This window comes from Thyridium curvatum (genome assembly GCF_004353045.1).
Source record: "Thyridium curvatum strain D216 chromosome Unknown NODE_22_length_467593_cov_81.276643, whole genome shotgun sequence".
NCBI classification, from domain to species: Eukaryota; Fungi; Ascomycota; class Sordariomycetes; order Thyridiales; family Thyridiaceae; genus Thyridium; species Thyridium curvatum.
In genome coordinates, this window is record NW_022156777.1 from 48,955 (window position 1) to 75,936 (window position 26,982).

The window sequence follows — 26,982 nt, forward strand, 5'->3', positions numbered from 1 at the left end:
CCACTACCATGTCGCCTCCGTGCATATGATACAATGAGAATCAGACAACCAAACGCCGATCGTTTTCCGCTTTCTCTCTCTTAAACCCAGAGGGTTCCCTTTGCACAACACTTGGATCTTATTTCCGTTTTGTGGTGGACGCGGCAGTAGACCTAGCAATAAACCTCTATTGATTTGATACCATTCTTAGCCATGACCGACAGTGTTATGCCCCTGCCCTTCTTCGACGATACGCCGCTATGGCGTGCCTTCATTCTCTACTCCATGTTCGTCTTTGACGACGTGCTCAATCCTGACAAGCTTCGGTCCAGCCTCGAAGGCTTGATACATCGGCCTGGGTGGCGGAAGCTGGGGGCCCGTCTCCGTCAGAATGTGCGTGTATAGGCCGGATCCTGACAACGTTACTCTAACGACCGCGCTCCAGGCTTCCGGGCACCTCGAATATCACTGCCCGGCCGAGTTCAGCACAACTCGACCAGCACTTTCGTTTACGCATGTCGACACCGGCGTCAGTGCGTCAGATCATCCGATCGCCGCGAGGATACCGAGACCCAGCGCCAAGCCAGCGGTGGTAGGTGATCCGGACGAGTTCCGGAGCCTCTTCCGCCCGGAAGGCGCCCCGACGACGTTGGCGCATTACTTTAGCAAGGACGTGCCCCAGCTAGGGCTGCATGTTGTGTCGTTTGTGGACAGGACGATTGTTGTCATCTACTGGCCGCATACGCTGATGGATGCCCTGGGCAAGCGGGCCTTCCTCAATGCTTGGGTGCTGATGCTCGAGGGCCGTGATGATGAGGTTGAAGCCCCAGTCGGCTTCGAAACTGATCCCTTGGCAGAGCTCGGGAAACACCCAAGCGAGGCGCACAAGCTGGAGAACCATCGTCTGTCACTACTAGGACTCACATCATACGGGCTTAGAAACGCCCTGGATTTCGTCCGAACTCCGCAGAACCGTATGGTCTGCATTCCCAAAACATTCGTCGAAAACCTTCGGGGTTCTGCTGTCGCCGCTCTCGCGGCCGAGACAGGCGAGGCCGAGCCATACCTGAGCCACGGCGACGTTCTCTGCGCGTGGTGGACTCGGCTCGTATTGTCACACCTCCCGCCGAACAGCCACAGGACTGTAGTCCTCAACAATGCGTACTCGCTGCGCGAGACACTCGCAGACAACTTGCTGCCTGAAGGAGCTGGGTCTGGCTACGTCTCAAACGCAACATTCTTTATCCATGTGCTACTGCCACTGGACGAGGTTCTGGGCGCACCGCTGCACCGGGTGGCACTGGCGATCCGACAGGCCATCCTCAGCCTCGGCACCAGGGCACAGGTCGAGGCCTTCGCGGCACTGTGGCGCCAGTCTTTGGGGAAACTGCCTCCCTTCTTTGGCGACAGCGGGATGCACATGATCACATACTCAAACTGGGACAAGGCGCGGCTTTTCGAGACCGACTTCTCGGCCGCAGTTGTCCAGTCCGCAGCGAGCTCGCAGACATCTGGCAAGCCTGTGTACATCCAGAACAATCAGTTTGGGCTCATTCTCCCCAACGCATTTCCAATCATTGGCCGGGACGGCCATGGGAACTTTTGGTTGTCTGGTTACTTGAACAAGGGTGCGTGGGCAACCATAGAGCAGCAACTTGAACATGCTGAAATATAGAGTGCCTTGTGAGCGAGATCGAAGAGATCATGGGTTGGGTAACAGAGACACTATGACAGTGCAGCCACAAGGACACAATTGTCGACATAGACTGGTCAACAAAAAGAGCCAAATAATCTATCTGATTGTCGACGTATGTCTCAGGAGATCTCAAAACTGTTCACATAACGCTCAAAGGATCAATGTTAGAGACAGCCTTGGAAAGTTCTTACTCCTAATGACCACTCATCAAACTGTTCCCCAGTCGTTTCTTAGCAGTCATTAATTTGTGTGTTCTGTCTTGATGTCTAATTTAGCTGACGACTGCCTGTGACTCGAGGCTGACAAATCAATCCTGACCACCGCCGGTCACCACCCTCACAGGGCAAACAGATATCTTCACCACGCTTGAAATACAAAGGCCATAATGAATTGACGATTGGCACGATCGCCTCTTTTCATAACATCTAGAATTGAGCTTTTCTCATAATCGTGAAACTTTGGTGTGAGTTAGACTAGAAGCCACACAATATCTCTCTATATTAAGAGTTCTTTCCGAGCAGAAGACTCGCCGTGCCTGTGACCATTTTTTGCAGCTCCTCTTTCTCCCATAACGTGCGCATCTGTCTGGCGACAGATTTACTGGACGCCGGCAGCCTTCATGCGCTCAAAGCAGGCGCGGTAGGCAGCGTGGATCTCGGGGACCTCGTAGTTGTACTCCTTGAGCTTGTTGACGAGCTTGGTGGTGTCGAGCTTGCAGTTGCTGCGGCCGGCCTTGATGACCTTGGCCTGCTCCTCGAGGGTGAAGTTCTTCCAGGTGAAGCTGGGGCGGACGATCTCCTTGAAGAGGGAGAGGACCTCGTTGTGGGAGATGGCGCCGGGGTTGGTGAAGTTGTAGATGCCCGTGTCGTTGTGCTCGGCGAGCAGGATGGAGGCGGGCAGCAGGTCGGTGAGGATGGTGTTGGAGTTGGGGATGTCGACGACACGCTCGTACTTGGAGATCTTGGTGACGAAGTTGCGGGGGTTAAGGTCGTCGCTGACGGGCATGCGGAGGCGCAGGATGAGGCAGTTGGTGTAGTGCTTCATGATCTGTTGGCGGGGGTCCGAGAGCGTTAGCAAGAAGCGATCGGATGTGTGAAGGGGCCTTTAGCTAGCAACAGTTACTCACCTCCTCGACGTGGCCCTTGGTGTCCGAGTAGAAGCTGTCCTTGAAGTTGGCAGGGTCGGTCTCGAGGTAGCCGGGGCCGTCCCAGGGGTGCTTGTCGTCGTACTGGTAGATGCAGCCGGTGGCAAAGACGGTGCAGTGGATGCCCTTGAGGAAGCAGCAGTCGGTCAGGTTCATGGTGCCGATGACGTTGGAGCGCATCGTCTCCTCCTTGTGGTCCTCGCACCAGTCGACGTTGGGGCGGCCGGTGCAGCCAGCGGCATTGAGGACGTGGGTGGGCTTGACGCGGTCGAGCTCGGCGAGGACCTCCTCGCGGTTCTGCATGCGGATGGTGGTGCTGAAGACCTCCTTGCCCTGCTTCTCGAGCAGGGTCTTGAGGTGGCCGGCAACCCAGCCCTCACCACCCCAGATGAGGAAGCGGTTCGCCTTGGATCCGTTGGCAGCCATTGTGAGTGTGGAGGTTTTTGAGGGGGGGAGTGAATTGGAGGTGAACGGGTTTGAGGTAGTTGATATGGTTTGGGGGGGTATCACGGAGAGAGAGATTGTGTTGATTCTTGCAAGTGAACACGACAGCAAGAGAAAATGCTGGAAATTAGAGAGGTGCCTAGCTGATACGAAGAAAGGGATGCTGTGGCCAGTGGTAGTGGCTTCCACAGTGACTACTAATCGTGCCAGAGAAGGCTTTTCTTGTCTAGACCGCCACCCGTATCTCTTGGATGGGAGGGGCCGGCGCCTCTTTCAGGTACCGCAAAAGGAGGGGTCCCTCAAGGGTTTGGGCTGTGATCAGCCCAGTGGGAGCCAATGAGGGGTTCTTGCCTGCGCCAGCCCGGTGCCAATTTTGGCGCTTTTGGTGGGATGCACAAAGGCGGTGAGGTGAGTCCTGGTTACGAGGACATGTGTCTGCGAGCAGGGCCAAGAGGGTGGTGGTGAGCAGTCCAAAAAGCTCGTAAAATAGAAACAAGACCCTGTTTCTTACTGGTTCTCTCTCGGTGAGGCGATTACACTACCTAGGGTAGGCATCCGTGAGCAGGCATGTGAACTCCTGACGCCGGCCAAAGGCTTCGATGCTGCTGTGTAATGGCAGAAATGCTGATTAATGGATCTCGAGAAGCACCAGCACTATATTGCCTCCCCATGCATGCATATACTTTGGGGGTTTCGGCCAAACATCGCATTCTGTCAGTAGCGGCAAATGCAAGGACGCGAAAACTGCGAGAACACAAGAGATGGCGCATCTTAGTCCGCGACTACCTAGGTAGGAGAGAGAGGAGGAGGATGAGGTGATTTATTTATTTTCTCAGCACCAGCATGGCCAAAGCCGCCAGCCAATTCCTCCTTCTCGGGTCCCGGATAAGGTGCGGCTCTGCCTTCTTTCCCTTCCGCTCCAGATTGCAATGTTGCTCGTGATGGAGGTGACACCTCACCCTCCTCACGAGATCCCTGTGAGCCATCCTCAACATTATTGCACTTGCTGTATCCGGCTGGTGCTGGTTGGGTTCAAGGTTCCAGGATTCTCTGTGCTGTCAACCCCGCTAACTGCGCTGCTGAGGGCACCACTACAAGTAAAACTCCCCGAGCCCCCCATTGGCCAATTGCAGAGATTCCAGCCATTGAGCTGCTGTGGTCGGCCAGGTGGTAGCGGACCGATGCCCCGGGCGCAGAGTGGGCCATTCAGCGGCGCGTGCGCCTTCTAAGCGATGATTTGGGGAGTGGGATGGAAGGATTGAAAAGCGCGCTTGAGATTTTATCCCCTGAATTTTTCCGGCAGGCGTAGCCAGCCAAGGAACTCCGAGTCTTCATTCTAGACCCCTCTTGGACGTGCTAAAAAAGACACCGTCGTCTTGTCTGAGGGCTGCCAGCCAATCTGGAGCAGCGAGTACTCGAGCGGGCGGGCAGGCATGGAGGCGAGCCAACAAGCGGCGCGGACAGAGTTGCACGGCCAGCGACCCCGGTGCGGGTGTGCGGCCTCTTTTGCTGTGGATGAAATCACCGTGTGGAGAAATTCTGCGCGAAGCTCTCTTGCAGGTCGCCCTTCCCCATTAGCATCAGCCTCCTTTCCAACACCTCCTCCACCTCCACCACCAAAGACGGCCAACATCCACGAAGTACCTTACATCCCCCATTCCCCCTCCATAGCCTACCTGATCTCTACTCCTTCTTTCGCTCGCGTACCCTCTGGCGAGATTTTGCAATTCGAGTTGTAGCACTCTAGATACCCTCCCTTCGCTTGCTGCTACCGCTCCTTGTCTCGCCATTCTTCGGTTGGTGTTTGATTAGACGCACACGAAAAAAACCTTACTCCGTGCGCCGCGACCAACAGTCGCCGGAACAACGACCGCAAAGATGGTGTCTCCTGGCCAGATCCTCTACTTCGTCGTTCACCCCAAACAGCTGCGATCCATTATTCAATGGTACGTACTTGCGCGCCGACCTGTCCATTTGCAATGCGCACATCCAACCACACACACTCACATCTGGGCTGCTGATACTAACACCGACCTACAGGAAGACGTGGCACGAACCCGTCCACCGGCGCGATGTCAAGAAGGAGACGCCTAGCGAGAAGGCCTGCTTCAAGTACCTCGACCTCACCTCGCGAAGCTTCTCCGCCGTCATCCAGGAGCTCAACCCGGAGCTGCTGATGCCCGTCACCATCTTCTACCTCTGCTTGCGCGGCCTCGACACCATTGAGGACGACATGACCCTCGACATCGAGAAGAAGGAGCCCCTGCTGCGGGACTTCCACAACATCATGGAGCAGGATGGCTGGACCTTTACCGAGAGCGGCCCCAACGAGAAGGACCGCGAGCTGCTCGTCCACTTTGACGAGGTCATTGTCGAGATGAAGAAGGTCAAGCCCGCATACTACGCCATTATCAAGGACATCACCGACAAGATGGGCAACGGCATGGCTGACTACGCCCGCAACGCCGAGTTCAACGCCAATGGCGTCGCCTTGGTCAAGGACTACGAGCTTTACTGCCACTACGTCGCTGGCCTTGTTGGCGACGGCCTGACCCGCCTTTTTGTCGAGTCGAAGCTGGCTAACCCCGTCCTGCTGACGAGGCCTGACCTGACCGAGTCCATGGGTCAGTTCCTACAAAAGGTCAACATTATCCGCGACGTGCGCGAGGATTGGGACGACGGCCGTCGCTTCTGGCCCAAGGAGACCTGGAGCCAGTATGTTGACAACTGGGACGACCTGTTCAAGCCCGAGAACAGGCAAAAGGCCGTCTTCTGCCAGTCCGAGATGGTCCTCAACGCGCTTAAGCATGCCGATGAGTGCCTCTTCTACATGGCCGGCATTCGCGACCAGTCCGTCTTCAACTTTGTCGCCATCCCCCAGACCATGGCCATCGCCACCCTGGAGCTCGTCTTCCAGAACCCGGCCATGTTTGACCGCAACATCAAGATTACAAAGGGCGACGCCTGCCAGCTCATGATCGAGTCCACCCAGAACCTGCGAATCGTGTGCGACGTCTTCAGGCGGTACGCACGGAGGATACACCAGAAGAATGACCCCAAGGACCCCAACTACATGGCCATCAGCATCCAGTGCGGCAAGGTGAGTGACTAGCACGTGTCATTGCGCAGAGATGCTCAAGTTGTCTAACGCTCGTTTGAAATGAACAGATCGAGCAATTCATCGAGTCCGTGTTCCCCACACAAGATATCAAGAAGATCCACGCCGCGCAAAAGGCCAAGGACGGTTCAGGCGAGTCGTCTATGGATATCGGCGAGGCCGCCATGCTCATCGGTGCTGTTTTGGCTGCCCTGCTACTCATCGGTGGTATGATGGTGAGTGGTCTTGATACTCTCCTTCAGTGTCTGATTCTAGGTAAATCCTGACTTTGGACCACAGATCGGAGCTGCGTGGCTCCTCGGCGCCCAGTTCGACAAGCTCTTCTCCGAGATGAAGGTACCCGGCACGCCCGACATGCTTCCGCCAAAGATCACCGCCGGCCACGACGAGTTGTAATTCGACATGCCTTTACCACTCCACCCGGGTGTTTTCTTTTCGCTTCACCGAATGTCATTTTAATGTCTTTTTTTATCCAAACGCAAGATGTGTAACAACCCCGGGTACATATATCTCACACTACGCTCCAAACTTTGTGATCAAGGGGCGGGGATCATATCACGGTGTTTTGAGGCGCAGCATTTCCACGGAGAGCAGTTCCAACGCGGCTAGCCACAGTAACAGGTAGTTGTCGCTTGGGAGGGCATATCTAATACCACACAGAAACAGAAGCGAAGACAGAAAGAAAGAAAGAAAACAGGGCCCTGAGAGGCTCTGATGTCCCTCCTCAGTCCTCAACAAGTGACGTTTGAACACCCATACACTACTCATAGCACGGATGTCAAATTGCAATCCAAGTCCTATCAATGACTGCGGTTGTGCCGAAGATGTGCTGATAGCAAACCGGTTTCATGCCGGTGTAGCAAGTAGCCTGGTATCCGGGCACGTCTCTCCTTGGGCTCTCTGCGATCCTTGACACGAGGAGGGCTTGGAGAGACGGACTGCAGACATTGTTTGTTTTTGTACGCGTAACATTGTGTAAGAGCGATTGTCCGTGTGTATTCTGCATCTGCACCCGTGGATGATAAAACATCGGGAGTACCAGACACAGGGTGAGAGCGAGAGGGAGAGAGTCCTCGGCGCGCGCTCGTCCGTCTTGTTTTTTTTTTTTGGTACCTTGGCTTCTTAAGTAATCCGCGCACACAGAACACGCACAACCTTGTGCTGATCTGAGTTGAAAATAAAAAATCGCGACATACGAGCTGTCAGATACGTCAAGTGTTTTAGGTTCCGGCCTGGAAGGGTTTTGTCGTTGCATGAATGCCGGGGGTGGTGGGGGAGTTTTGCTCTTGTGCAGATCTTACCGCCTGGCATCTGCACGGCGATCAACAGCCACCACCCCCCCCCTGTGAGACGTCGCTGGTTCGTCGTGATCGCCCGAGGGGGGAGGGGGGAGGGCCGGATGCGGTTGCAGGATAGGCCTCTTTTCTTCGATTGCCGTTCGGCATTGAGCTTGAAGGGTCTTTTTCTTTTTTCCCTTTTCGGGGATTAGGAGATAAATGATGAGGTGGGTGGGTAGATCATCGACAACTCGTAAAGGGAGACAGCATGGGATCTTGTTTACGGGGTTTCCATAATGGGGAAAATGAGGGGAGAAAATGACAGCCAAAAAGGTGTCTGATTTCGATGTTTTCGTATGTTTTCCCTATTGTCATTGAGATTCATACGCGCTCTCGCATTGGATGTACACGTTACACCGATTGTAGATTCCCCCAAGATACGATCCATGAAGCAAACGAGAGACAGTCATTCAACAGCTGGCAAACAAGCGTGAAGATTTTGGTTCTTTTTGTATTTTCTCCTTGGACAGAACATGCGGAACGCGCGATGAATGATAATTAACGACCAGTCCCAACCCTGCTGTTACTTTGTCTAAAAACACCCGGCCGTAATCTCCCCCTTGCTTTCTCCCCGAACAACTCCCTCTTCCCCAAAGAATGGTTTCCACCCCATGGCTCTTGAATCTATGCTCGAGGTAAAAAGATAGGGAAGAGAAAAAAATGTGTAAAAAAAAATATGTATATGTTCTTCTTTTAGACTTTATACATTGTAGGCACGTGGAGCTTTCTTTCTCTCTACTGGTTGCCGTTGTTGGCAATCAGGTTGGTCGTCCCCCTCGTGTTGCCCTTGACCGACGCGCCCGTGCCGCCGGCGAGCTGCGTGATGCGGTCGGCCACGGCGTCGATGTCGGTGATGCCCTCGAGCGCCATGAGGTACGCCGCCAGGCCGGCGATGTGCGGGCTGGCCATGCTCGTGCCGCTCAGCGTCTTGGAGGCGGTGTTGCTCGTGATGCCCACGCTCTGCACGTTGACGCCGGGGGCGAAGACGTCGACGAGCCGGCCGAAGTTGGAGAAGCTGGCCTTGCGGTCGTTGCGCTGGTCGATGGCGCCGACGGTGATGGCCCCCGGCGCCGAGGCGGGGCTGTCGTTGGCGGCGTCCTGGTTCTCGTTGCCGGCCGCGACGACGGGGACGACGCCGGCGGCGCGGATGTTGTTGATGGCCTCGTTGATGGCGCGCGAGCGCGAGCCGCCGAGGGACATGTTCATGACGGCCTTGCCGGCGAGGCGCTGCGATTGGGCCTGCTGGGCGACAAAGTTCATGCCCGCGATGACGCCGCTGTTGGAGCCGCCGCCCTTGGCGTCGAGCACCTTGACGCCGACGAGCTTGACGTTCTTGGCCACGCCGAAGGTCTTGCCGCCGATGGTGCCCGCGACGTGGGACCCGTGGCCGTTCTCGTCGGTGTCCTTTTTACAACCCTGTTAGCTTCTCGTCTCGGTCTCTGTGCAGAAGGGGGGGGGTGCATCATGCGCGCGGGAGTGAATACAGGGGTCGGAAGGGAATACATACGACGTTGTTGACAAAGTTGGCGCCCATGGTCGCCCGGCCGCCGAACTCGGTGTGCGTCGTCATGATGCCCGTGTCGACCACGAACGCCGTGATGCCCTGGCCGGCGCTGTCGTCAAAGACGTAGCCGCCGTTGCCGCCGGCGGCGGCGTGGCTCAGGCGCACGAGGCCCGTGGGGGCGTTGGTCTGCGTCTGCGCGGCGAGCACCTCGACGCGCGCGTCCTGCTCGATGTACTCGACCTCAGGCGCGTTGAAGATGTCGACCATCATCTTGTCGTCGGCCTCGAGGGCCATGCCGCGCCAGCCGCCGAGCTGGAAGCTCGTGGCCAGCGTGCTCAGCGGCCGGCCGTCGAGCCCGCGCTTGCCGATGTTGCGCTTGGCCACCGTGGCCATGATGTTGCTCTGGAAGGACTTGACGGCGTCGTCGTCGAACGTCTTGTTGTACACGACGATGTAGGCGTTGGGGATCAGGTTCCTGGCGTTGGGGTTCGAGATGGGCACGCCCAGGATCGAGGGCTTGATGTCTCGCGCCGGGGCGGCGTTGGCGGCCGGGGCCAGGACGGCGGCGATGACCGCCAGGGGCGCGAGCAGGCAGGATAGAGGAGCCATGGTTTACAGCTGGGTCGACTCGGGAAGAGAGAAGAGAGAGGAGGAAAGGGGAGAAGAGATGGAAGAAAGATTTACGGCTGAAGGGGGTTCCGGAGGGAGAGAAAGACAAAGAGATATCAGGGAAGGATTGCCGCGAGAGTTAGCTCTGCTAACCAGGCAGGCAGAATGATCGTGATGGTAAAAGAAGCGAAGCGTTTTAAGAGACCTATGGGGAAAGCTCTTATAAGGAGAGGCTACGCATGAACTGGATGCGTGAGTGTGCGAGTTGGCAAAGAAGGGAAAGGGAGGATCTACCGCCGAGAGAAGGGTAAAAAAGGATCAAGAGGCGCCCGCATGAACTGAAGAACCAAAGGTCACGATGCAAACAGATGGAAGACGGGACGAGGCGAAGGGTGCCGCCCGCTACCTATTTAAGAGGCTCAGTTCAACCTTGGTTTGGGATCCTCGCTCCTTTCAAGCTCCATCTCGAATAGACAGGCGCGTGAAGGGGGGTGGAGGTTCAAGGAATATGGGGCCGGGGTCCATGGCCTTGCATGGTCGACAGGTACGTCGGTCAGGGATAGAAAACATGAGCAGAGAGGCAGTACCGAGTGGGCTTGCGTATGTACTGAGAAGCGGCTCTCTCTCGCCATGGCCGGGCCAAGGTCCAACATGGGGAAAGGCTCGCATTGAATGGGACTGTAGAGAAACCCTGCTTGCTTCCTCAGCGTCGTAGGGGGGAAAAGCTACGAGCTGCCTCTCAATCCTTGACCCTACCTAATCACAAGCGTTATGCTTTGTGGGAGGAGGAGCAAGAACCAGACCCCTGGGGCTTGTCGTTGGGCCAAGGTACGGAGTAGACAAAGGAGTGGAGGGCGACGCACGCAGCCTCAAATGTCAAATGCCAAGTCAAACGTGAGACCCTGGCCGCTGCCGGACTGGGCGACCCACCACACAAACCCCCAGCCAAGCGAGCCGGTTTCGTCCAGACAGCTCGTGTCCCAGTCGCTGTGGGCATGCTGCCTTTTAACCTCTGACGCCGCGAGCGTGAGAGAGGCAAATTGTACGACACTGGCCGCCGTGTTGGGGTCGTTTGCCCCCAAGCTGTCCAGGCCGGAGGCCCGGAAGCGGTACTACTAATGTTGGCCAGGTCAGCAAAGCCTCATGTTTGCTTGCCTCGTCGTTCTTCCTAGGGAACAATATATTGGCCCTCCCGTGTTGCTGGTCGCAGTAGATGAGGCCGAGTCGCACCTTGACTACGCGGTTGGCAGGTTCTTTGGTCGTGAGCGAAGGCATGAGAGATCGGCCGGCGGCGCCACCCGGTGCTCTCGCTGAGGGGCGCTCGGCCATGTTTACAAATAGACTGTGCTTTCATGCTGCTTCGTAAGGCATACTTGTGCGTGCAGGCTGGCTAACCGCGCCATTGGCAAGCAGGATGGTACTGGCAACCCCCCCGGCCCCATCTTCGCCTCGGAGGACGAGGCTCATGCAAGAAACGGCAGCTACCGAAATAGCATGGTACCTAGTTACACACCTCGACACACATGCAAAGCTGGTAGGGCAGCAGAGGCAAACAGGTCTGTGGTGAAGAGGACCGCCTGATTGGCCGAGCCTGGCGTTCCCTGGTGAGATTGCGGGAGGGGCTTGGCGGGGATCTCTCCATCCCTTGCTCTCGCGCTGGCGTTCTATGGTGCTTGGTCGATATTAAGTTGGCTCCATTGCTTTGACTTGACATGATCGTAGGAGCGGGCAGTGAGCTCCGCCACCTCATCAGATAAAGCGCCGATATGAGGTGAAAGTAGGGATCGATGTGCGGGGTTGGCCCAGCCAGGACGATTCCCGGGATTTCTTGCATCGTGCAATTTGATGCGATGGCAGGTTACCTACTTACATAAAACCTTGCCCGACGTCACCTTCGACCCCCCCGTCGCATTTCGAAGCGGTTCAATCGGAGAGGCTCAACTGGGATGTTGGTGATCCAAGCCGGAAAACGGCAGATTGTCTACCATGCGCTGTCATGTGTTGTTTGCCTTTGGGAGGCGCCAATTGGAGGATGAGCCGCCGACATCATCGACTCCCTTGCACAAAAACATGCCGTGTTAAGAGCGACCGTGGCAGGGTAGAGAAGAAAGGTCCTTCGTGATGTCCTGATGTGTTCCTGGCAGCTCGCAGGTTGCATGGCAGACCGCCATGCCTCGAAGGCCTTTTGTCAGAAGGGGCTGGTCCACTAAGGACAACCCCAGGGCAAATTTAGTATGTGGAGCTGTCTCTGCCCAACCACACCGCCCTTTAGGGCCACCCCTAAGGGCTGGCGGCCCCCTAGCGGCCTTCCCCTTTTCTCTCTTAGAATTAGACATCTTAATAAATAGAATTTAATTAATCTGACCCTTAGTTGATAGTTATAAGTCTGATTAATATCTAATTAAGTAGATTAGAGTAGGTCTATCTATTTAGAGTAATTATTATAAGATTTAGACTATAAAGTTATAGATTTCTATAGCTAAATTTAGTAAGAAGTAGTTAGAGCTCTTTAGAATATAATAATAATCTAATTAATCTTCTGTTTAAGCTAGAATATTACTTAATTAATCTCTTTTAATTATTTAATTATAATATTATAGTTAAGAAGAATCTAGATAATAATTAGATAATAATTCTTATTAATAAAGTAGATTAGAATATATAGTATTTATATATCTATTTTAAGACTAATAATAATAAGATCTAGAAATATATTAATTTAGATAGAGATTAGAATCTAAAGTCTTCTAGAGATTATTTAAGATATCCTCTTATTTTCTTAATAATATTATAAGAGGAAGAACTAGTAATAATATATTAGAAGTTTAGAATAAGAAAGAACTTCTTTAATATAAAGTTAGATAAATAGAAGACTTTAAACTTAATATATAAGAAGAAAAATAAAAAGCTAATTAAGATAAATAAGCTTATCTATTAAATAGCTAAGAGGTATATAGCTTTATTTAATAAATTATTAAAAGGATAATAGTAAGTAATTATATAAATCTCTAATAGGATAAGAGTAATTAGGTAATTATTAAGAGTTAGATTAATATAGGTAAGATTAATAATATTAAAGGAATATCTTAAGCTATTAGGCTTTAAAGTAAGAGTATAAGCTTAAGCTTAATACTAATAAGCTAGATAACTATTTAAATCTATTAGTTTATTAATATAGATTAAATAATAGAAATAGATCTTATAATATATTAAGAATATTAATATTAATAATATTTAAGGTAATTAGCCTATAAAGAACTTTCTTATTATTATTAGTAATATTAATAAAGTTAATAATATCTTTACTTAAACCTATATAAATACTCTTAATTAAGAAGAGTTAATTCTAAATAGCTATATACTTACTTACTAGCTTTAATAATAGCTTATAGTAATAGTAATAGTTAAGAGATTAACTAAGAGATTATTTAATATAGTAGTAAAGCCTGTCTAAAGATTAATAGAGTAATTAATACTTTAAGATAAGACTTCTAATAATAAGAGATCTATCTACTCTTATAGAATAAAGTATAATAAGAATCAGTATTAGATCCTCTATCTAGAGAAGAAGCCAGTCTATATATTATCCTTCTTATAGAGAAAGCTAGAGAGAGTGCTATAGAAGATTATAGAGATAGATTAGCTATAGAAGTAATACTAAAACTTAATTAAAGTAATTAAGAAGTTGTTAGTAAAGTTATTACTAGCTAATTAGAGATCTAATAAGGCTAGATAAATAGAAAGTGCCTATATCTAGATAATTTTAGTTAAGAAGGCCTCTTAAAGAGTCTTCTTAAATATTATAATAAGCTTTTTTATTACTATAATATACCTATTAAAGAATAACTTTATCTATAATACTAGTATTACTTATTATATTATTAACTTAAAGAAGAAGCTTATTAAGAGTATATACTGATTAATAATTAGTATTATTAATATAGGTAATATTATAATACTATACTATAATATAGAAGAGATGATAATAGAGGTTAATACTTCTACTAGCCTAGCCTTCTTTAAGCTAAAGAATATTATTATTACTAAAGGCTTTTATATTAATTTAGTCTCTTATAGAGTAATAAGAGAGGTAGGATATTAGTAGAATAATAATAACTATAATATTATTAAGAGTTCTATATTAAAACTAGTAGTCTTTTTAACTAAATAAATTAAGAGCTATATTATAATTAACTTCTATTAAAGTTAAGAATAGGCTAATAAATAATAATTAGATAAAGCTATTAATATAGCCTTATTATAAAAGCCTAGCCTAAAAAGTAAGATAAGGTATAATACCTAATATAAGAGAATAAGGCATCTTAATAATAAAGTTCTAGGCTACTTATCTATTAATATTAGAGGAGTTATAATTATTAATAAGCCTAATTAGCCTTATTAAGTATATATTAAAGCTAAGATAAAGCAATAAGTCTTAAGAAGGCTAAGTAGTTAACTAGTAGAATACTTATTTAGTTAAATCTATTTAGATCTCTTTATAATATTAGACTGTCTTAATAGTTTAATAGTAGCTCTGATTATTAAAGATGAATTTTTAGGCTTAAAAGTTATATATCCTCTACTAGATAAGAAGAAGTATATTCTTCTTAAAACTCTTTATAATTACTATAGCCTAATAGACTGATAATAAGGTCTCTAGGTCTAATAAGATTGTAGTAATAATAAACCAGCTCTTAATACTAATACTATTAAGAAGTAGAAATAATATAAAGAGATTATATAGGAACTATTATTAATATATACTTATTAGTCTAATAGCTATACTAAGTAATCTAGAGAGGTAATATAGATAAAGACTAATATAATATTATTTAATACCAGTCTACTAACCAACCTAGCTAGTAAGGCCTATAGAGTAGTAACCTATCTTTATAATAGATCCTCTTATTAAGCTAATAGCTAGAAGTTATTAAAAGAGACTATTAGATAATGATATTAGAAGAATAGGTACTAAATCCTAGGTGGCTTAAACTAGCTAGATCTTAGCTATATTAAAGAGTATGGTTTAAAGGTATATTATCTTAAAGATAAATATTATAATACTATAATATTAACTAAGATTAAATATTAATCCTATACTAAGATTAGATATCTTATTAGCTATAAAGATATAAATATTTAGTAGATCTAGATCCTTAAGAAGAAGAAGGTTGTTCTATTAAGAGATATAATCTTTAAAGAAGGGTTCTTCTTTAAAAAGAAGAATTATAATAAATCTAGAAAGAGATTAGCTATATTTATATTATTAGTAGAGGTCTATAAGTTACTAAAATTAATAGAGAGAGAGCTAGAGCCTAAAGAGATTAATAATAAGATTATTAGCCTCTCTAGTCTAATAAATAGACTGTTTAAAGCTACTAGAAAGAGAGATTAGTTCTAATAGATTAAAGTAATTAAAAAGCCTAGCCTAGTATAAGAGAGGTTTAAAGAGATTATTATTATCTATCTAACTTCTTATTAAAGTAAAGAGCTAGTTTAAGAACTAGCTATAATAAGACTAATAAAGAGCTTTAAATCTATAACCTCTAGTCTAATAACTCTAGAAACTTTATTAGAGGAAGAGAATAATATTTTAAAGATATTAGAAAATTTTTAGAAAGATTTCTTAAGTTCTATACTAATTAGATAATCAGCTTGAAATTATAAGCTAATAGACTATATATAGTAGTTAAGAGAGTAAGAGAAGCTCTTTAGAAGATAATAGTAAGTGGTTAATAGGATGATTCTAGGGGACTACTATAGTATTAATATAATCTATACTAGCTTCTAAGCTAAAGTAGTCTCTATTAAATAAGAGTCTTAATAGCTACTTTAACTATATTAAAATAATCTATTACTAGAGCTAAGAAATACTAAGAAGGCTATTAATAATCTTTATAGCTAATACTAACTTAAGACTATATAAAAGAAGGTTAAGAATATCTAAGATAATAAGATATTAAAGATAGTAGACTATTATAAAGTTAAGGGCTAGATAGTTATATTATTAAAGTAGGTATTTACCTATAAGTTTAATAGTAAAGAGTATATTAAGAGATTTAAGATTAGGATCTATATTTAAGAAGACTAATAATTATTAAATAATTAAGATATCTATATTACTATATTAATAGAAAGATCTTTTTAAATTCTTATAACTATTATTATAAGATTTAGGCTTAAGGTAAAATAGTTAGATATAATTAATATCTTTACTAACACCTATCTTAATAAGAAGATATTTATAGAACTCCTACTATACTTTAAATAGACTAGTAAGATTGCTTATTTAATTAGAGTACTATATAGCCTATAGATATTACTACTATTATAGTAGAAGCTTCTTTTAATAGTTCTTATTAAAATAAAATTCACCTAAATAACTAAAGAGCTATACCTCTTCTATAATAACTTTATTCTAATATTCTTCTATATTAATAATATTATCTATCTCTATTATAAGAAAGATAATACTAAAGAAGAGGCCTTTAAAGAGGCCTTAATCTACTGATTTAAAATAAGAGATCTAGAGAATATTAAGTAATTCTTAGAAATAAGAGTTATTTAAAGTATTAATTAGAGCTAGATCTAGATCTTATAAGAAGATAAGATTATTAATCTTACTATTAGATATAAGCTTAATAATATAACTAGAGGGCTAGCTATCTCTATATTAGTTAAGAAGATTATAAAGCTAGATAAGTAAGTAATCTTATTAGAGATTTATATCTATTAATAAAAGGTAGGATCTCTAATCTATCTTAGTATTACTATAAGGCTAGATATTACTAAAGTAGTTACTAGTCTTACCTACTTTCTTATAAATCCTCTATCTAAAGTAATAAAGAAGATAGATAGAGTTATCTACTACCTTCTAAGAATAAAGAAGCTAGACATTCTATTTAATAGAAATAATCTAAATCTCTTACTTAAAGTCTATACTAATATTTTATTTAAAGATAATCTAGAGAATTAGAAGTTCTTTTAGAGATATCTTATAATACTATTTAGAAGTATTATTAATTAAAAAGTAGTTAAGTAAAATATTATTATTATCTTATCTACTAAAGTAGAGTTACTTACTCTTATAAGCTTCTTTTAAGAGATTATTATTATTATATAATTTTTTAAAAAGATAATACTATAACTACTAGACTAGTTTATTATTTATTATAATAACTATTAAACTATTTATCTAGTTAAAAGTAAGAATCTATAGCTTAAGATAGCTTTAAGATATATTAATATCTATTATTATTAGGTTTAGTAAGAGGTCTAAAAGAAGATAGTAAAGATAGAATATCTAGTTATTAATTAAATACTAGCTAATAGGCTAATTAAGATTCTTCTAATTAATAAGTACTAGAAGTTTATTAAGTAGTTAGATCTTTATCTCTATCTTATTATTATCTTAAGAGATAATTAGGACTAGTAAAAAGAATAGTAGTCTTTAGTTATATTTAATAAAAAGAACTTCTTAGAATTTAAAGATATTAAGAAATTTAGAAATCTAATAGGAAATTAAATCTAGACCTTCTATTAAAGAAAGTAGATATCCTACTATTAGGCTATTAGAACTACTTATAGAAAGTACTATATTATTATTTTCTATATATCTCTTTCTATTATTATTTAAAAGAAGGGTAAAAAGATTAATATTCTTTATAAGAATTAAACCTATAGAATCTTCTAGTCTAGTTAATCTAAATAAGAAGCTAATAAACCTAAAAAATACCCTAGCTAAGACTATTTAAAACTATATCTAATTAGAGTTTAAATCTAAGTCTTCTATCTTAAGAGATAGATATTATAATTACTAAACTATTAAATTAGTTATTAGAAAGAATAGAAGCTATTTAAAGCTATATAGAATATATTAAAATATATAAGAAAGATATAAGAGTTAATAGTAAGAAAGAATAACCTCTATAGAGCCTCTAGCCTAATATATATCTATATTAATATCTAATATATAGTTAATAAGACTAGAAATAGCTAATTAGTCTTTAATATTAAATAAAATTATTAATTTCCTATTTAAGATATAGAAATAGCTTTAGATCTCCTAGAATCCTAGATTCCAGAGATCTAGAGGGGTATATCAGAAGGGGCTGGTCCACTAAGAACAACCCCAGAGCAAATTTAGTATGTGGAGCTGTCTCTGCCCAACCATACCGCCCTTTAGGGCCACCTCTAAGGGCCGGCGGCCCCCTGGCGGCCTTCCCCTTTTCTCCCTTAGAATTAGACACCTCAACGAATAGAATTCGATTGATCCGACCCTTAGTTGACACCTTTTCATCTTGCAACTTGAGCTGTCTGCTGGGCGCAGTGCGTGTCCTTGATAGGTCCGTCGCCAGCACCGCCGTCCACGGCCAAATTTCCCCCTACTGCCCAAGATGCTAGGCCAGCTGCCAGCCTTGGCGCAGAGCGGCGTGCTCAGTGGTGCCAGTTCGAAACCGACCGAATACCACGGTGCTACAGGCCGTGTCGCCCGCCGGCGGGGCCAGAGTCTCAGGAAGGTCTCGATCGGTGCTTGTTCTAGATCAAGCGCAATTCTCCTAGAAGGAGCAAATGGAAGGGCCTGCTTGGGGGGACGGGGATGGGGATGGGAGGGAATGCCTGCAAGCGATCGAATGTCAGGTCAAGTCTAGGCGAGAAGCTGTACGCGCTAGAGAGCAGGGCCTTGTCTGAGATCTCCCCTGAGGATGCGACTTTCTGGGCAAGGGCAGAGCTGGACATCGAGCGACGACAAGAAACAAGAGTGATTTCGGAAAGTTACAGAAGCGCTGGGAGACGATGCTCGCAGCGGATTGGTCGCTTAAGGGGCGTTTTGATGTGCGATCTGAAACCGAAACATGGGCGCCGTCCCTTTCCATATTTTGCTTGCCAACCCCACCCCAGCAAGATGCCCCGCCCCACTGAACGAAAGCTGGCGGGCGTTCCTGAATCGTGCTGAACATCTAGCATTGCTTCTGTGCAAATTTGTGCAAATGATTTCAAGGCCCTACAGGGACAGTCAGTCTTTGATCGAGGAGTTGAAAATACCGAGGATATGAAACGTTGGAAAGAGATCTTGACCACTGTAAAATGTCACAGCCTTGCATTCCGACTTCGTCAATAGCGTACCCATCTAGATACCAGGTTGCATGTAGGTCGACTAGAGTATCTCAGCATTTGAAGCCAATATTTGACCCTCGTTCAGACCCTATCACAGAGTAAATCAGTGCCCGCCACGCGTTGCAACTAGTAGAGATGTCTGTTATCTGCCAAGGCGTGAGAACTTCATACCAATTGGCTGGATTGTCGACTGGCTTATGCATGCTGCACTGCCAACGACATGAGAGTTAGCCCAGCCTTGTCGTAGGCAGACAAGGCACACTGCACTACCTACGGGACTGAATAAATTGGGCAGTTCGCCCAACGCTCACACTCTTTCAACGCCAGGTCCGTTTGGCCTTGGACTCGAGAACAATTCCCCTGTCTTCACAATGGACCATCTCCCATCCCCTCAGAACCCGTATAATCCGCTTGGGCCCATCCCATGTCTGGTACCCGTCCGAGGAGGTCACCCTCTCCGTCCGAGTTTCGATCCTTTTGCCGTATTCTATCAACATTTCAGCGACCACCTCGCCCTGAGCCTCCTGGTGGCCAGGAACAAGGACGTGTTTGAGATGGTACTTTCTTCATGGCAGCATCACTTGTTCTTCGAGACTTACTCAACGTTTTTCAACGGTCTCGGAGTCGCCGTGTCCAAGGAGGAGCTCGTCCGTCAAGAGGAGATCAACGGCTTGACACAATCATTCATCACAACAAGGATGCTTCAATTTCGCATTGCGCAGCTACGGGGAAAATATTACAAAGCAGAGGGTGGAATTACGAGCGAAGCAGCCGCTCTCGTTTCCAGCGCCTCAAGCCAAATGTCGCGGCTCCAGACATCGTTGGCTCGTCTGGGTCAGAAAGTAAAACGAGTTCGACAGCATGAGAGATCTTTATTTGTCGGCCCACCCCCACCCCAATCCCTGTTCGAGCAAATCTACGTTTCCATCACATTCCTTTCAACTGAGCTCTCCAGAACTCTTGCACTGGTAACATATTCTGCGTCCTCCGAACTAAGGGAACATCACATTGTGGGGGGAGACACTCAATGGGTAATAGGGCGACTCTTGAAAGCGGGATGGTGTCCTAGCGAGGTCTGCGCTCTCATTTCAAATTCGAGCATAACGGAAGAAGAACTCTACTACTGGAGTTTGAGGGATCGTCGGGCCTCCAAATATGGACTAGAACATCGCCAATGCAAGTACGGTGAGCGTTGCCGGAAGGAGACTATCGACGAGGCGAACTATACTACAAGGCACTGCGGTGACTGCAATGGTCAAAACTGTGACATGGCATTCAGCGAGTCGACGATGGATTCAACGGTGTCAGATATCGTGGATCAGGGACGAATACCCCTCATCATTTCAGACAGGTCGGGCATCAAGGTTGTAGGCACCAAAAAAGCGTCCAGCAGTATGTGTGTCCATGTCACTGGCATTTTCATGAGCCCACATGCGATACTGATACTGACAAATCCTTAGTTAAGAGGGGAGAGAAAAATGCGGATCTGGACTATGTTGCGATCTCTCATGTGTGGTCCGAGTAGGTTTCCAATTACACACAAGCCTTGATCCTTGTTTGACGTGCTTGGGCATCCTCAGCGGTTTAGGCAATCCGAATCAAAACGCGATCCCCCAATGCCAGCTTCAGCGCTTGCAAGGACTGGTCAATGGCCTCTTCCCAGACAGCACCGGTCCCGTGCCCTTTTGGCTCGATACGTTGTGCGTTCCTCTGGCAAGGGAGACTCGCGAGGCTGCAATCAGAGCTATGGGCAGTGTATACTCGTGCGCTGTGACAGTCCTTGTCCTTGACGACACTCTTGCTGAAGTTACATGCAGGGGAGCAGATGCAGTCGAGCTCATTATGGCTATCAGGGCATCCACTTGGGCTAAACGCTTGTGGACCTTTTCCGAGTCGCGTCTTGCTCAGGAGCTAACCTTTCAGTTTGGAGATATGGTGGCCAACCTCACCACCATCGCGAAGTTGGTAGTGTTGGAAGATGGTTTGCGGAAGTCCGAATATTTGATGCGCCACAACGACTTGCCGCGGGCTCACTACGTAGAGAACAGCATGGCAGGCTGGCTCACAACAAGGGCTCTGGGCGCGATCTACGCCCTGGTACCTCGGGATCTTGCCGAGGAAGACAAGACTCCACTCCATTTTCTGATGTTACTTGATGAACTTGGTTACAGGTGGACAAGCAAACTCAAGGACGAAACCATTTGTCTAGCTGGGGTCCTGGGGATAGACCCAGGCCCCATTCTGGAGCATGACAGCGCAGAGGAAAGAATGCATGCATTCCTCAAGATGCTCCCCTCAGTCCCGGCGGCCATAGCATTTACTTCGAGGAAAAAGAGCCAACAGCCAGGCCGCCGATGGATGCCGTTGACATTCCTTGGAGGCAGCCAAGAAGATTGGTTGCTCACATTGGTGCGTTCGCCTGCCACCGTCAGCGACGACGGCCTCATTGTTACCTCGGAGGGCATGGTACTTCAAGGGAAGCCAGGGAAGGACTTTGATCTCCAGCCACGGTCCAGAACGCGCATCGAATGCCACGGAAACACTTACGTCTTACGTACATCCCGTGGCCTCGTACACAATTTTTCTGGCCTCCTGTGCAAATCTCTCGCGATCATACTTCAGACATCTCTAGGAAACGAGGGGGCTCTCTATAGTGGGTTGCTAGTGACCATATTGGAGAGCGCAGATGCCCGACTCATTGTCAAGTTGGAGATGAAGGTTCAACTTCTTGAAGACGAGATGGTGCGTGAACGGGTTGGGCGCGATGTTTTCCGCGAAGTTGAGGATGTACCGCCTGCAATCAAGACAACACCCTTGCCACCAGGACAAGAATGGTTGGTACAATAGCTCCCCTGACTTTGTTTCTTGCTCGATGGGCGGGCGACCGCAGCAGATCTGTCACCGCAACAATGACCTAGGGAGGGGTCATCTTTACTAGGATGGAAAGATTGCTACACGAACGTGACACGACTCATGAAGTCTTCAGTTTCAAAGTCTAAGCAAGAAGTGATGCTGATGTAGAATTTGTGATAACCCCTTAAGATTGCCCAAAGCAGCTCTTCCTCCCAGCCTTCGGGTTAGACTGGTTGGTTGGCTCAGTGGTTAGAGCGCCTGCTTGCGGAGAGAAGATCCGACTTGCCATCCCCATGGGCGAGAAAGTGATTCTCTTGACAAGACACTACCGGGTTCGATTCTGGGTTCCGCCACGATTTTTCAGCTTGCTGACGAGGCATAAGGAGCCCACCTCGAGGGGATGGTCTCGGCCCTCCCCGAGGACAGGAAAATCGAACTCGGGAAGTCTTTTTTGCCAGTGGAGATGGGCGATACGTGCTCTTTTTCTCTTTTTCTCCTTCGTCTTCTAATGTTGAGTCCTCCTCTGAGAGGGACTTGGTGTGTATATTTACGAGTAGCAACATGAGAGATGTGAATGAATCTTTTGTCACAGCCACACAGACCAAGACCATAATCTTGCTATTTCCTTTAACGCTCCTTGGGCACCGCCGGCACCGGCATGATGAGCGATTTAAGTGTGTTCACTGGCTCAAACTTGAATATTGGATTGTTCACAGCCTGGGTTCCTGACTATCGGACCGGCCGTATCGCCGCCACGCTATTCGATTTTGAGCTGTGCGCGCACGCCAAGAACTGGCAGACGATGGGTTTACGGCATCGAGTGAGAGAGACTGGCGATGTATGCTGAATCCAAAGCATACGACTCTAGTGTCTAGCAGTCAATGAAGACTGTTCTAGGTATCATACTAGGTTAAGTAAGTAGTTGATATGGTGTTCCTCTTTTTGGCAAGTTGTCATCGGCAGTACATGGTCCACATTCTGTTTCCGGGAGGAGCCGACATGCCCGGCAGACCCACAAGTAGGTAGCGGCATTTGAAGGGGGTTCCATGTCTGCTAGCATCTCCCGTGTAGCAAATCATGTGAATAGGTGCCATACGATTGGCAAATGCTGGACATTGAGGATCCTGGTTTAAGCTTTTGGGTGGAAGCCCCTCGCTGGCAGAAACCTGGCCTGATGCCCAAGGAATGGGCAGGTTGTGGGCTGTGCATCCTTTTGGGTAGGATTTAGTGTGGACTTGGGCCGGTACAAGGCAGCTTTTCTTGATCGAGTGGGCGCTGGGGGAAACACGGCAACGAGATCGCCGCCCTTTTGCTGCCTTTTTGCTACGTGTTGCTCGTGGAAGTGCCATGGTGGGTGGATTCTCCTCAGTGCCGGCATTGGATCGGCGCCCTTTACGTGCTGGGATAGGATACTTCGTACTCCTCGGTGGAGGGCAGAAAAACCTGAAATACTGAGGGCTGAAGTCCAGGATCAGGATGCTTGAGAGGGCCGACGTCCATGTGTCGCCTTCAAAGTACCTGGGTACCTTTGTAATGCTGATTCGTCGCTTGGTGAGGAGCGAGGGTCCCTCACCGTCACTCTTCTGGCTTGAATGCCGCCGGTTGCGCGATAAGATAACGTGCCTGCCTACCTGTACTTGTACGGACCGCCACGAACGAGCCAGAAGGAATGCAAGTGAGGAATGCGAAAACACAGAAACAAAGCCACAGAGGGGCACCAGGTTGCCGGATCTCGCTTCAAGTACATACTGCGTCGCACATGTTGCCGAGCGAGAGTCCCCCCTGGAAGATTGACGGGATCCCCGAATAAATAAAAGAAAAAAAAATTGACGAAGACCAAGACCAAGACCAAAATTGGCTCCAGCTTTTTTTTCTCTTATGACGCCAATGTAACTAAGGTCAGCCTGGGCTGCAGGGTTCTCTCCACTGTAAATGACCTGACAGCATTGGACCCCACCTATCGCGCGGTGGCTCATGCGGTCAATTTACGCGCTTCGTACCCAGTGAAGACAAAACGGGATCCCTTTCGGTTCAGCTCGATGATGATTCACTAGCACCGGTAGTAGTCGGAGCACTGGTCCCAGATGGTACCCTCGTGGAAATGCGGAACCTTGAAGGCAGTCGAGAAGAGGGAGTAGAGATACCGAGAATCAAGGAAAAAAGGGAAGATAGAGGAGAAACAGGATTACGTGGAGGGCGGCGTCTACTTATTAGCCATCAGACTGTAAGAGAGATGAGATTGCTAAAAAAGAACAGATGTTTGGCGGCTGTGCAGGACATTTGTCTCAAACACACAGCACACACACACACACACACGCAGGGAGGCCTTCTCCCTTTCTCCCCCTCTTTCGAGATTGGATAATTACAATTTCTTCGGTCCTCCCAATCCTCTGTGTGACCAGGTCCACTTTCTTGTGTGTCGACGCCCAAATCTTCCGACCACTTGTTACTGTCCTGCTGGTTCTACTCTGCCAGCCGCCGCTGAAAAGAGTCGACCTTGCGGGCGCGGCACCACCACCACCACACCACCAATTCGAGACCGCACTCTGCTGATAACGGGAGCCTATCCAGTCTAATCTGGGCTGCCCAACACTTGCGATACCACCACCACCAACATTTACCCAAGACACACGACACACGACACATAAACCCGATCACCAGCCCAAGACATTGTCACCAGCCACGAGCCGCATCACCGTTCACATCTACTCGAAGAGATACCCACCACTTGGCGATAGTCCTCGCCATCTTGGCGGCACGAGCCGAGTCCCAGATAAACAGATAACCAGGATAGCTGATACCGTTATCTGCTCACAACTCCCTCGAACTCCTCACGCGAGCCTACACAACGAGGATTGATTCCGCAGCAGTCCAAGTGATATCTCCAAAGCAAAGAAGCCGTCCGTGAACAAGCATACCGACTATCAACCATCGGTACAGCCAGCCATCCGAGCCCTCGCCTCTCCTCACACACCAAGCGATCCTTTCTCTCCTTCCTGCGAGCCACGACAACCTGGTCCTCTCTCCCCCTCTCTCTTCCTCGATTGTCTGCCATGGTGCCCAATCACATTACCTGACCGATAACGCATCTTTCTTCTTTCCATCATACCAAAAACAACACTATGTCGCTGCGCGACGCCGTCTCAAGGACGCCGGACGATCACGACGAGCATCATGACCTTCCTCTATCCCTCGACACAGCCGTGGCCCGGCCGCAGCGGCCGGCGTCCATACACCAGCCCGACGACGGCGAGGCCAAGATCGAGCTGGAGTCGATCATGACGACGGCCTCTAACCCCGTCTCGCCCGGCCCCTCCAGCCCTCCCCTCGATCAGATCCACACCCAGTCCTTCGTGCCGCCGGCGAGGCCCAAAAGCACACCTTTCCCCCAGCCAGAACAGCGGACAGACGACCTGCGGTGCTCCTGCCCGCACTCACACTTTTCGAGCGACGGCGATGACCTCATGGAGCTGTGCCCCTCCTCACCCACGACGACCGCGGATCAGCGACAGAGCGCCCGTCTAAACCTCAATGACCTCCCCGCCGAGATTCACGAGTGCATCTTAGACCATCTGTTCGGCTACCGGGTGTCGACCGCGTCCAAGAGCTCGATGGGCATGAACAGCGTGACCAAGAGCTGGGCCACGGCCCTGCGGCACTCCAGGAGGCGGGAGCTCTCCGAGCTGGCCCTCGTTAGTAACGTCTGGCGCGTGCTGATCCAGGACCGGCTCTATAGGCACATCAAGCTCAAGGCGACCCACGAGTCGCTGAGCGAGGCGCTCATCTTCTTTGCGGAGAACCCGCACATGCGCTTCTACGTCAAGCACATCGAGATCTGGTTCCCCGTCTTCCAGGCCAAGCGCGAGCAGTCGTCACATGCTTCGGCGGCGTCGTGGTGGTCGCCGGCGTGGCGCGAGCTGCTGCCCACCATGACGCCCGACGGCACGAGCCCATTGTACACGCTGCCGCAGGACAACTGCTCCCTGGAGGAGACGTTCTACTTTGTCGGCAGCACCTTCCCCGAGGTCCGCGTGCTGACCCTCGAGGGCGGCGAGCGGAAAAAGGCGCCCATGGTCCGGCACTTTTCCCGTCCCCTCGGCGGCGGTGCCAATAACAACAACACCTCGTATCCGGCTCACCCTGTCGCCCTGCCGCGCATCGACAGTGTGCGCACGCTTGTGTGCAAGGGCCAGTGGAACCTGATCCGCGACGCCGACGACTTTGACCACATCGCCGCCGCGCTGCCCCAGCTCAAGGAGTGGCACGCCTCGTACAGCAAGCCCAAGTCCAAGACGTACCTCAGCATGGCGGCCGTCCTGCCGCGCCTGCCCCTCGACCTGACGAGCCTGCACCTGTGCCTCGAGAGCGACTACCGGCGCGAGCTGTCCTTCCCGCCCTACTTTCTAAAGGTGGCCAACGAGATGCACTTTTGCCTGCGGCTGGCCGAGTGCGCGCCCGCGCTCGAGCACCTGTCGTTCACGGGCCGCGTGTGCCGGGGCTTCTTCGACGCGGCGGCGCGGCTGGCGGACCCGCGGTGCGCGCGGCTCAAGAGCGTCGACCTCGTGGTCAAGAACTGCTGCCGGCACGTGGCGCAGTGGAGCGAGTCCGGCTCCGGCATCACGGACATGGGCTTCATCGCCGCGTTCGAGGCGCTCGTGCTGGCCGGGGTGCGGGCGCTCGAGCGGTTCAAGGGGCTCGAGTACATGCGGATCCGATATGTGGATCTCGGTGAGTTTTTTTCTTCTTTCTTTTTTCTCTCCTCCAAAGATTGGTGTTGATGGGGCAGTATTGCTGACTTTTTTTTTTCAAATACAAAAAAGACTCGCCTGCTCCGCCGCTGAACCCGTACTTCCTGATGCGCAGCGACGGCGTGTGCTCGGGCGTCTGGAGCGACGCCATCGTGAGCGAGCTGGGCCGGGTGCGCCCGGCGGCCCGGTTCGAGGACCTGTCGGAGATGTGGGGCGAGGTGGTGACGGTCAAGGACGGGCAGCGCATCTGCGTGCCCGAGTTCCCGCGCAAGAGGGTGCTGTCGCTGAAGCTGAGCAACTACGCGCTGCTGGCGGGCGGGATACACATCGTGCCGTCGCCGCAGCAGCAGCAGCAGTAGTGAACTGAGCGGTGTTGCCAGGTAGGCAGGCAGGCAAGAAGGTCAGCGAGCGGTAGGCATTGAAGGGAAACAAA

At 48.5% G+C, this 26,982-nt stretch overlaps 7 protein-coding genes across 7 annotated transcripts; 4 read left to right on the forward strand and 3 right to left on the reverse strand.

Moving 5' to 3' along the window:
• Positions 1 to 192: 192 nt before the first annotated feature.
• E0L32_004523 (uncharacterized protein) lies at positions 193 to 1,710 on the forward strand (the record flags this gene model as incomplete). The annotated part of the gene is made up of 3 exons (XM_031138943.1): positions 193 to 372; positions 425 to 1,607; positions 1,655 to 1,710. 3 exons carry the CDS (start codon positions 193 to 195, stop codon positions 1,708 to 1,710), a joined length of 1,419 nt encoding a protein of 472 aa, XP_030996957.1.
• Positions 1,711 to 2,272: 562 nt separating this feature from the next.
• E0L32_004524 (uncharacterized protein) lies at positions 2,273 to 3,245 on the reverse strand (the record flags this gene model as incomplete). The annotated part of the gene is made up of 2 exons (XM_031138944.1): positions 2,273 to 2,722; positions 2,802 to 3,245. The coding sequence occupies 2 exons, from the start codon at positions 3,243 to 3,245 to the stop codon at positions 2,273 to 2,275; spliced, it is 894 nt and encodes a 297-aa protein (XP_030996958.1).
• A 1,896-nt stretch (positions 3,246 to 5,141) lies between these two features.
• E0L32_004525 (uncharacterized protein) lies at positions 5,142 to 6,777 on the forward strand (the record flags this gene model as incomplete). The annotated part of the gene is made up of 4 exons (XM_031138945.1): positions 5,142 to 5,209; positions 5,304 to 6,363; positions 6,432 to 6,596; positions 6,661 to 6,777. 4 exons carry the CDS (start codon positions 5,142 to 5,144, stop codon positions 6,775 to 6,777), a joined length of 1,410 nt encoding a protein of 469 aa, XP_030996959.1.
• A 1,676-nt stretch (positions 6,778 to 8,453) lies between these two features.
• On the reverse strand, positions 8,454 to 9,831 carry E0L32_004526 (uncharacterized protein; the record flags this gene model as incomplete). The annotated part of the gene is made up of 2 exons (XM_031138946.1): positions 8,454 to 9,122; positions 9,226 to 9,831. 2 exons carry the CDS (start codon positions 9,829 to 9,831, stop codon positions 8,454 to 8,456), a joined length of 1,275 nt encoding a protein of 424 aa, XP_030996960.1.
• An 869-nt stretch (positions 9,832 to 10,700) lies between these two features.
• On the reverse strand, positions 10,701 to 11,160 carry E0L32_004527 (uncharacterized protein; the record flags this gene model as incomplete). Its single annotated transcript, XM_031138948.1, has 2 exons — positions 10,701 to 10,943; positions 11,062 to 11,160. 2 exons carry the CDS (start codon positions 11,158 to 11,160, stop codon positions 10,701 to 10,703), a joined length of 342 nt encoding a protein of 113 aa, XP_030996961.1.
• Positions 11,161 to 19,319: 8,159 nt separating this feature from the next.
• Positions 19,320 to 21,795, forward strand: E0L32_004528 (uncharacterized protein; the record flags this gene model as incomplete). Its single annotated transcript, XM_031138949.1, has 3 exons — positions 19,320 to 20,340; positions 20,409 to 20,469; positions 20,529 to 21,795. 3 exons carry the CDS (start codon positions 19,320 to 19,322, stop codon positions 21,793 to 21,795), a joined length of 2,349 nt encoding a protein of 782 aa, XP_030996962.1.
• Positions 21,796 to 24,923: 3,128 nt separating this feature from the next.
• On the forward strand, positions 24,924 to 26,908 carry E0L32_004529 (uncharacterized protein; the record flags this gene model as incomplete). Its single annotated transcript, XM_031138950.1, has 2 exons — positions 24,924 to 26,529; positions 26,622 to 26,908. The coding sequence occupies 2 exons, from the start codon at positions 24,924 to 24,926 to the stop codon at positions 26,906 to 26,908; spliced, it is 1,893 nt and encodes a 630-aa protein (XP_030996963.1).
• Positions 26,909 to 26,982: the final 74 nt, after the last annotated feature.